The sequence below is a fragment of the Leptopilina heterotoma genome, unplaced genomic scaffold (genome assembly GCF_015476425.1).
Source record: "Leptopilina heterotoma isolate Lh14 unplaced genomic scaffold, ASM1547642v1 Lhet_52, whole genome shotgun sequence".
Lineage (NCBI taxonomy): Eukaryota > Metazoa > Arthropoda > Insecta > Hymenoptera > Figitidae > Leptopilina > Leptopilina heterotoma.
In genome coordinates, this window is record NW_025111114.1 from 5,121,922 (window position 1) to 5,133,086 (window position 11,165).

An 11,165-nucleotide genomic window follows, 5' to 3' on the forward strand; every position below is an offset into this window, starting at 1 on the left:
AGTTGACCTCGCAATTAATTTCCTAATTTTAACCCGATATTTTTGGAAAATTGGCTTTGGTTTAAATTTAACGAATTCATTGAAAACTAGTCTAAAAACGTTCGTTTATTTCTTAAACAAAACGAAATTTTTTTTCCAATTTCTCAGTTTAAAATTAATATACCTACAAATAATTAAGATTTTTTTCAAAAAAGATATTTTAAATTTTCGCGGGTAATTTACTGATTATTAAAATTTTATTTGTTTCAAGAATAAGAGAAATTATAACAAATTCTCTATAGTTTTATTACTTATTTTTTAATAGAGTATAGAAAGAAAGACAAAAAAAAATTACCTACTGAGCCTCCCTCCCGCGCATACTCGATTTTATTCAAAAGAAAAAAATTCAGGAAAACAAAAATGGCGACAAGCACCTGCTGCTGGACAACGCTTGCACGGAATTTTTAGCAATTCCACAAAGAAAATGAAGAGATTTCAATATAATAGGTGACAAGAAAGTGGTGGCCATATCTAGAAAGGCAAGTAATTGAATTTTTATTAGTGAGAATATTTTATTTTTTCCGAAAATGTCTAATTCCAAGAAACGTCAATCCATATTTTGATATGCAACGTTGCCAAATTTCCAAACAATTTTGAGTATTTTGACGTTTATCAAGATTGGAGTAGAAAAAGTTTTCTTCTTATTTTTATATTTTACCATAAAAAAATTGCTGTTTTCAATTTAATAATTTTTTTCCCAAAATGTTTAAAACCGTTTTTTTTAAGTTGTAAACAATTTTAAATTAATCGATTTTTAAATGTACCGCTTGACTTCATTGGCGGGAAATTCAATCTGAAAATATTTTCAGGCCTCGGATATTATGACTTTTTCGACTTTTTTCCAACTATTTTCGAATAATGTGACTTTTATTGACTTATATTAAAAAATTGCGACTTTGAAAAGTTATTTTTGAATAATTTTTTTAATTAAATTTTTGAAATATATAATTAGAAAGATTTTGAATAATTGAAATTTTGTAAAATTTAAATGAAAATAAATAATTTTTTTTATGTATTTTATTACAATTTTTAAAAACTAACTTTTAAAGAAATTTAATTGAAAATTTTTGAAATAATTGAATTCTCAAAAATTTAGAATCATTTTTAACATTTTGGAGAAAATAATTATATTCAAAATTTTTAATTAAAATTCTTCAAAAAATTAATTAGTTTTTTTAAAATTATACAATAATTCTTGGCAAGAATTCAATAATTTTTGTAAAAATAATAAAATTCTTCTGAGAAATTCAATTATTTTTGTATAAATAATAAAATTCTTTTGAGAAATTCAATAATTTTTGTAAATAATAAAATTTTTATGAGAAATTCAATTATTTTTGTAAATAATAAAATTCTTCTGAGACATTCAATTATTTTTGTAAAAATAATAAAATTCAATTATTTTTGTAAACAATAAAATTCTTCTGAGAAATTCAATTATTTTTGTAAAAATAATAAAATTTAATTATTTTTGGAAATAATGAAATTCTTCTGTGAAATTCAATTATTTTCAATACAATTTTAATCAAATTTCTAGGAAAATATTCAATTATATTCAAGATAATTTTAATAAAATTTTTTAACCGGTTCAATTATTTTTAAAAATTTTAATGAAATTTTTCTAAACAATTCTACTGTTCTCAAAAGTTTTTAATAAAATTCTTTGTAAATTACACTTATTTTCAAAATTTACAATTAAAATTACTTTAAAAAAGACTAATAATTATAATATTTTATAAAATTCTTAAAAAAAATGTAATTATTCACAAAAACTCTATTAAAATTATTTAAAAGAATTTAATTTTCTATGAATAATTTTAATATAATTTAATAGAAAAATTATTAATTACAATTAATGATAAACACGATTATTTTAAAAACTTGAAAGAAAATCTTTATAAAATTAAATTACTTTCGAAATTTTCAGTGAAAATTATTTTTAAAAAATCCATTATTTTCAAGAAAATTAAAATAAATTCTTCAAAACAATTCAATTATTTTCAATTTAATTGTAATTAGATTTTCTCGAAAGAATTCAATTATTGAAAAAAATGATGATTTTTAGTTCATTAATTTAAAAATTTGTAACGTTTAACTTTCGTACAAAGTAAATTAAAATATTATAAAATTTACTTTTTTAGACTTATTAAAATTTTTGAGAAATCATTTATAATTAAAATTCTTCAAAAATTTGATTATTTTTTAAAAATTAAATTATTTTGAAAAAATTTTATCAAATTACAATTATTTTTCAAAGATTTGATCAAATTTCAATAGTTTTTTAATGTTTTTGACAAATTTCAATTTTTTGAACATATTTTAATTGTATGTAATATTGTAAAAATATTGTCCTTCAAAAATTATTTAGAAATATTTTAAAAAAATTAATTTCGAAAATTTCTTTATTAAAATTTTAAAAAAAAATTTACCTTATTCTTTAAAAAGAAAAATGGACAGTTTCAATGATTATGAAAAATTGAATTTTTTTTATTGAAATAATTGAATTCTCGAAGAACTTTTGGAAAATTATTAAAAACTAATATAGATAATTGATTAGAGATGAAGTTTAGTTCAAAATAAAAAATAATAAAAAAAATAATAAAATAATAATAATAATAATAATAGAAAATAATTAAATTTTGGAAGGATTATAGTTGTAATTTTTAGAAATTAATAAATTTCAGAAGTTGAAATTTTTTAAATTTTATTTCCCGTGAAAAAAGAAATAAGAAGTATTTAAATATTTATTTAGCATGAAATTATTAGAGTTTTGATTAATTGATTTTAGAAATCAGTGAAGAATCAGAGAAATACAAAATAAAATTTTTTGTGAGAATACTGAATCGACTTTTTTTCTATTTTTAATCGACTAAAGCAACTTTTTTGGCTCGTTAAAGTCGATCCGAGGCTTGTATTTTAAATGTAATTTTTCATAAATAAATAAAAATAAACAAAACTGCAGAAATTAAATTCTTAGTGCAAAATTCATTGATTTAATTTAAATTTTGTTTTTTTATTCCTAATTATTTAAATTGCAGATGATTGGCCGACGCTGCGCTATGTTAGCTCTCGGCGGGCTTTTAATTTTGGTTCTGACTGTTAATATTTATTTTATTCGAATTATCGTCGAGAGTTCGCCGAGCAAGGATAATATGAAAAATTCGGCAAATTTCGAGCCTAGAATAAATGAAGCTGAAGTTTCGACAAAGCCTAAGGAGAATATTCGACGTTCACAAAAATCCATAACAAGAGATATGGAGGAGAAAATAAAAGCCGAAATGCGAACTTTGCCCTCGAAATATTTTAAACAAAACACCAGTTATGCAATTCTTCTAGACAGACTTCTAATCGAACTTCGTACAATGCCAAATGTTCGTGACGATCTTTGGAACATTCCTAATAATAATGTAAATATTTTTCTTTTCTTTCAAAATATAACGAAACGAAAAACGAAAGTACTTAAAATAATAGAAAGTAAAAAATAATTATTGGAAAATTAAATGAGAATTATTTTCTTAAAATTTATTTTGGCCAATTTTCAGTGGCCAGATGCGCATTGTCTAATTCCACCGGCAGCTCCGGAGCTTGGGACAATTTTCGAAGCCTTGAGGAAGGCGAAAGTGATGAGAGCCGATAATGCTCTTTTAGGAACGCAATTGAAATTAATGTTAACACTGGAACATGGAATTAAGGCTTTATTTAAACCTCAATGGTATTCGAGAAACACTGTCATCGAGGGTCCGGTTTATTATGGAAAAGACAGGCATAATGCCGAAATCGTAGCATTCCATTTATCATCATTACTTGCATTGAGAAGAGTTCCAATTACAATCACTAGGAAATGTGAGCATTTTTTCATACTATTTTGAATATTACCAATATACTATTATTAGTTTTGCTTTTGTTTTTTCTTCTCTTTTATTAATAACTAGCAAATATTTTTTATTTTCAAATTTAAATTTTTGAATAATTACATAATCAAAATTTAAAAAATTCAATTGTTAAGTACATAATTTATTATTATTGTTTATATTATCAAAATTTTTTAATATAGTTCTTTGCAAGAATTAAATTATTATTTTCATAAATAATAACATTCTTCGGAAGAATTCAATTTTCTTGTATAAATAGTAAAATTCTTCGCAGGAATTGAATTATTTTTAATACGATTTTAATAAAATTTCATTAAAGAATTCAATTATTTTCTAAAATTTGAATAAATCCTTCGAAACAATTGAATTATTTTTTTAAAATGGTAAAGTCTTTGAAACAATTCAATTAGTTTCAATTATTTTAATTTTTTCCTTCTCGTTCCCTTCTGGTTATTTAAAATCTTGTTTTCTTTAAAGTTCCTTAAAAAATTCCTTAATTTTCAAAATGTTTACTAAATTTCTTGAAAAATATTCAAGTATCTTCATTAAAACTTGAGAAACTTCAATAATAATTCCAAAATTCAATTATTTAAAAAATAATTAAATTCTAAAATTGAGTTCATCTCAAAAATTCAATTATTTCTGAAATTGTTTGTAAAATTTATTTTAAAAACTCAATTATTTTCAAAATTTTTAAGAAATTTCTTGTAAAACATTCAATTATATTCTACAAAAATTAGAAAATGATTCAATTTTTTTTTGAAAAATTTAATACTATCAATTTTTTAATAAAATTCTTGAAAAATTAAATTTTTTTTATAGAATTTAAAAACTAATTTTTCAGAATTTTTAATACAATTATTCTTTAAAGAATTCAACTTTATTCAAAAATTTTGATTAATAATATTCTTCGGAAGAATTCAATTATTTTGATAAAAATAGTAAAATTCTTTAAAGGAATTTAACTATTTTCAATACAATTTTAATAAAATTTCACGAAAGAAATCAATTAAATTTTTTCCAATTTTTAATAAAATTTTTCGAAAGAATTTCATTATTTTCCAAACTTCTAAGAAATTCTTGGAAACAATTCAATTATTTTTAAAATAGTAAAATTCTTTGCAAGATTTAAAATTATTTCTATAAATAATAAAATTATTCACAAGAAAATAATTATTTTCAATACAATTTTAATAAATTTCAATGATGAAATATTTAATTATAATTTTTAACAGACACAATTATTTTTAAAATTTGAAAAAAATTCTTTGTTTAATTCAATTATTTTTAAAATTTCCAATTTAAATTATTCAAAAATTGTATTATTTTGAAAAAAAAAATCAAAAGAATTTAATTATTTGTAAAACCTTTTAAAAAATTGTTTAAAAGACTCTAATTTTCTATCAATTATTTTGAAAAAGTTTTAATAATAAAATTATTAATCACAATAATTAACAAAATCGATTACATTCAATAAATTACAATTTTTCAAAAGAATTCAATTATTGTCAAAAACTTTAAAATAGTATATGAATATTCTTCGAAAGAATTTAATTATTTTCTATATTTTAATAAAATTCCCTGAATGAATTAAATTATTTTAGAAAATTGTAATAAAATTGTGAGAAGAATTCAATTATTTCCAAGAATTTTAAGAAAATTCAATAAATGTTTAATTTCAATTATTAAGAAACGCGATTAATTAAAGAAATTAGATTATTTTTAAAAAAATTCAAAGAAATTCTTCAAAAGAATTTAATTAGAATTTTGAAAAATTTTAATAAAATTCTTCGAAAGAATTCAATTATTTTCATGAATAATAAGATTCTTTAAAAGAAAATAAGAAATTCAATTATTTTCATAAATAATATAATTCTTCAATTAATAATAAAATTCTTCGGAGGAATTCAATTATTTTTAATTCAATTTTAATAAAATTTCTCGACAGAATACAATTATTTTTAAAAATATTAATTAAATTCAATTATTTTCAAAAATTCTGATAGAATTCTTGGAAAGAATTCAATTATTTTTAATTCAATTTTAGTAAAATTTCTCAAAAGAATACAATTATTTTTAAAAATATTTAAATAAAATAAAAAATTATTTTCAACAGTCTTGATAAAATTTATAAGGAAAATTAATTATTTTAAACGTTTTAATACAAGTTTTTGATTGAATCAAATTATTTTCAAAATTTTTAATAAAATTCTTTCAAAAGATTCAATTATTTTCAAAAATTATTATAAAATTCTTTAAAATAATTTAATTATTTTGTTTTACTTTATTTCTTTTCTCTTATTAATAATTTCTTTTACCCTTTTTTTAATGTCAATTCATCATTCATTGATTTTATTTTATTATTCAAAGTCAACTGAAGTTATAAATAATACATTGCTTCTACAATCGCTTTGGTTTATCAGTGAATACAACAATGAGGACGTTATGAAAATTATCTGAGGTATAATTTTATTTTATTTTTTTTTTGTTTTCTGAAAATATTTTTAAAAAAAAATTGAAACTCTATGTTGATTTTATTTTTCAGTGAATCTTCGAGAGGAAGTAATGAAGAACGCGACACCTGAACTTTACGCGACAATCTATCAAGAAGGCAATGACACTTGTTTGTATGGCGTTTGTCATTATTGTTCATCGGGTGATCCAGTCTGTGGATCTGGCGATATTTTAGAAGGAGCTTTAATTCTCTGGCTACCGTCATATTTAAAATTAATTAAACATCGACATCCCTGGCAGAGGACTTATAGGAAAAATCGATTCGCTTTCTGGGAAGTGGATCCTAATTATTGTGATAAGGTTTCGTTTTTTTAAGTTTTAGAATTTTTTTCTTTTTTTGTTAACCTTTTACGAATTTAGACTATAAGGGAAAATTGTTTTTTCAGGTAAAAGAATATAAAGCATATTCACCTCAATCGTCAAGTAGACTTTTGGATTTAGTTGACACTGCAGTTTTTGATTTCCTAATGGACAATGGCGATCGTCATCATTATGAAATGATGCAAAATAATTTTCACAATCCAGCAGTTTTGTTGATCGATAATGGCAAAAGCTTGGGAAATCCGAGTGTCGATCATTTTGACATTCTCGCTCCACTTTATCAATGTTGCATGTAAGTTTCATTTTTTTCTGAAAAAGAAAATTTAATTAACCAAAAATAATTAAAAATAGCAGGCCTCGCACTCATCTACTAAAAACTAACTATTTACTACTTTTTTTTACGATTTGCTACTGTTTGGATACTTTTTTTAATTGTTTTTTTAATTAAAAAATTAAAAGTTTTAATTAACTTTTTTTTAATTGTTACACTAACAACTACTTTTTTCCATGTTTGAGAATTTACACTAACTTCAAATTTGCTAACAGTTGAAATAAAAAAATTATTTTCAAAAAATTGTAATAAAGTCAATGGAAAGAATTCAAAAAGTTTTTATAAAATTCTTTAAAACTATTCAATAATATTTTCGAAAATTTTTCGTAATTCAATGATTTTTAATATCTACTATTTTAATAAAAAATTTCACAAAAGAATTAAAGAATTCAAAAAAATCTTTATAAAATTCTTCGCAAATATTCAATTATTTTCACAAATAAAAAAATTTTCACAGGAATTCAATTATTTAAAACAGAATTTTCCTAATATTTTTAGAAAAAAATCGAGTATTTAAATAGATTTTCATAAAATTCTTCGCAAGAATTCAATTATTTTCATAAATAAATTGATTATTCAGAAGTTCATTTTTAAATCAATTTTTATTAGAAAATTTTACGAAAATGCAATTATTCAAATTCAGTAAATAATTTATTGAATAATTGAATGTTTGTTAAAATTGAATTCTCAAAAAGAATTTTATTAACAAATTTTTAAATAATTGAAATTCTGGAAAATTTTTATTATTTATGAAAATAATTAAATGTTTGCGTAGAATTTTATTAGAATTTTTTTAAATAATTAAATTTCAGTGAAGAATTTTGCTGTTTCTTTTTTCTTCTAATATTTTTTTTTTTTTGCTCTCTTTCCAGAATTCATAAAACTACATGGGATCGATTAAAATTATTCAGCGGCGGATCGTTGAGTATATCATTGGCAAAACTTTTAGCTCATGAGGAATTAATGTCGGAAGTTGAGCCGTTAATTAGTGAAGCGCACTTGAGTGCAATGGACAGGAGATTGCTTACCATTTATTCAATCGTAGAATTTTGTATACGTCAGAAAAAATACGCTTCCAATGTCATTTTAGATCATCGTTAGAGGACATAAACTCTATAATATATCAATCTACGTGTATTTAGGACATTTTTAAGGTATATAAAAAATTGTTATTTAATTATTCTCAAAAAGATCAATATAACCGACACTATATATTTATATATATATAAGTAAAATGAAAATCAAAAATTAATATTAATATACTCAATATTCTTAATGTTGATAATTCAATAATATCGTGCAAATTCATAGATAATGTGACAATAATTGCACGATAGTTTTGTTAAATACTTGAAAATTCTAGCTAATTAATAGTAATTAATTAATAATTATTTAATTTATTTATTTAAGTAACTCGATTAAGTAACTTATTTTTATGCAATAAATTATAACTCAGGGCTCGAAGTAGGTCCGTAAATCCTGAAAAAGTCCGTAACTTTGCTTCAAGTCCGTAAAAGTCCGTTTTTAAAAAAAAAATCCGTAATTTGATTCAAAAAATATGAAAAGTTCGTAAATTGTACGATATAATTTTGAGAATTTTAGAGAAAGTACAAATGATTGCAGAAATTCAATTATTTTCATAAAAGTAATAAAATTCTTCGCAAAAATTCAATTATGTTCAAAATTTTTTTTAAATTCTCGTCAAAATTTCAATTATCTTTAGAAATATTAAAATTCTTCTCCGAAATTCAATTATTTTCAAAAAATCTAAAAAAAAATTGTCAACATTTCAATTATCTTTATAAATAAATAGCAAAATTCTTCACCAAATTTCAATTATTTTCGAAAATTTTAATAAAATTCTTTAAAAAAATTTCAATTATTTTCATAATTAACAATATTTATCACACGAATTCAATTATTTTCTAAAGTAATAAAATTCAATTATTTTCAAAAATTTGAATAAAATCCATTGCAAAATTTCAATTATTTTTAAAAGTAATAAATATTCTTCGCAAAAATTAAATATTGTTCAATATCTACTATTTTCATAAAATTTACCAAAAGAATTTAATTATTTAAAAAGAAATGAAATAAAATTCTACAAAAACTTTTAATTCTTTTCAAAAAATAATAAAAATTTCACAAGAATTTCATTAATAACAAATTTTTTTTTAAAAATTTCTTCGCAATCATTCAACTATTTTCATAAATAATAAAATTTTTACGGGGATTCAATTATTTTCGTAAATAATAAAGTTCTTTTTAGGAATTCAATTATTTTCACGGCAGAATTTTAATTGAATTCCTCGAAAAAATTCTTTAAAATTTGATTAAAATTCGTCCAAAGAATTTAATTATTTAAAAATTTGTTGATAAAATTTTTAATAGGAATTAAATACCAAGAAACATTCAATTATTCAATAAATTATTTATTTTTGTATTTAAATAATTGAATTCTGGTAGAATTTTCTCAAAAACATTGATTTAAAAATAGATTTCAGTTAATATCTTAGATTATAATAATTGAATTCTGTCGAAGAATTTCATTAAAATTTTAAAAATAATTGAATTCTATCGAGACATTTTTTTAAAATTGTCTTAAAAATAATTGATTTTCAACCAAAAAAAGTTTTTTCAAAACTTTTTAAAATGTTTGAATTTCTGCTAAAATTCTGATATTTTTGAAAATAATTGAATTCTTGCGAAGAATTTTATTAAGAGTTTTTGAAAATAATTGAATCTCTGCAAAGATTTTTATTAATTTACGAAAATATTTAAATTTTTGCGAAAAATTTTATTAAAATTTCTGAAAGTAATTAAATATCTGCTAAGAATTTTGTTATTTTTAATTTATGCCAAAAATTAAAAAAAAAATTTTTAAAATAATTAAATTCCTGTTAATTTTTTACAAGAATTTAATTTTTTTTGGAAAATTTTAATAAAATTCTTCGCAAGAATTCCATTATTTTCATAAATAATAAAATTCAATGCAGAATTTCAATTATTTTATTTATTTTTAATACAATTTTAATTGAATTTTGTCGAAAAATGTAATTATTCTAAAAAATTTTATTAAAATTCGTTGATAGAATTCAATTATTTGAAAATTTGTTGATAACGATTTTTTATGGGAATTGAATTTTAAGAAACGTGCAATTATTCAATAAATTATTTATTTGCATTTTTGCATTTAAATTTGTATTTAAATAATTGAATTCTAGTAGAATTTTCTAATAAAAATTTGATTTTCATTTCATAAAAATGAATTTCAGTTAAAATTTTAGATAATAATTGAATATTAAATGCAAAAGAGCGTGAATTTCAAAAAATAATTGAATTTTATAATTAATTTTTTTTGAAAAAGTTTAATTGAGTTGTTTTAATATTATGTTTAGTTTCTATTTTCTAATATTTATTTAATTAAAGAATTTACGAATAAAATTGAAATTTCGTAAAATTGAATATTGTTAAAAATAATAATTGAATTGATAATGATTTTAATTATTATAAATTATTTTTATTAATAATTATTATTAATTATTATCCGTATTTTTAAATACTTTCACTGCTTCGAGCCCTGATAACTCATTTTAATTAGAATTATGGTAATCCTATAATAATGTTAAACAAATTAGTTTTAATATTTTAATAATGATATTTAAGAAGTGTTTTTAAATATCAAATTTTTTATAATTAAAGAATATTGCATTCTTTGGGACCTGAGGAAAAGACTATCTTGTAAACTTGTTTTTAATTTGAATGATTGGGTGTAGAATTTTTTTTTTTTCCTAATAGAAAATATTGTTAAATTAGTGGAAATATTTTAAGAATAAAAAAACCCAGCGCTCAATTTGTTAGTCCTTGTTGGTTATATTGATTCTAGATATAAATTTATTATCTAGACAAAATAAGTTATTATTAGAAATAAAAAGTCATTGCTAGAAAAAATAAATTACGAACTAAATGTAAATAAATCTTCATAATAGAAAATTTTACCTATAATATACCAAATAATGACTTTTTTCTCAATAAATCGTTTCTTTACTTCCTTCTTTCAATCAAAACTTAGTTTTTACAATAAAATT

At 20.1% G+C, this 11,165-nt stretch overlaps 1 protein-coding gene across 1 annotated transcript; it reads left to right on the forward strand.

Moving 5' to 3' along the window:
* The first annotated feature begins 388 nt into the window (after window positions 1-388).
* LOC122507925 (glycosaminoglycan xylosylkinase) lies at window positions 389-8,663 on the forward strand. The gene is made up of 6 exons (XM_043620937.1): window positions 389-518; window positions 3,078-3,446; window positions 3,582-3,882; window positions 6,457-6,725; window positions 6,812-7,038; window positions 7,950-8,663. Exons 2-6 carry the CDS (start codon window positions 3,078-3,080, stop codon window positions 8,176-8,178), a joined length of 1,395 nt encoding a protein of 464 aa, XP_043476872.1. The 5' UTR covers window positions 389-518; the 3' UTR covers window positions 8,179-8,663.
* The last annotated feature ends 2,502 nt before the right edge of the window (window positions 8,664-11,165 follow it).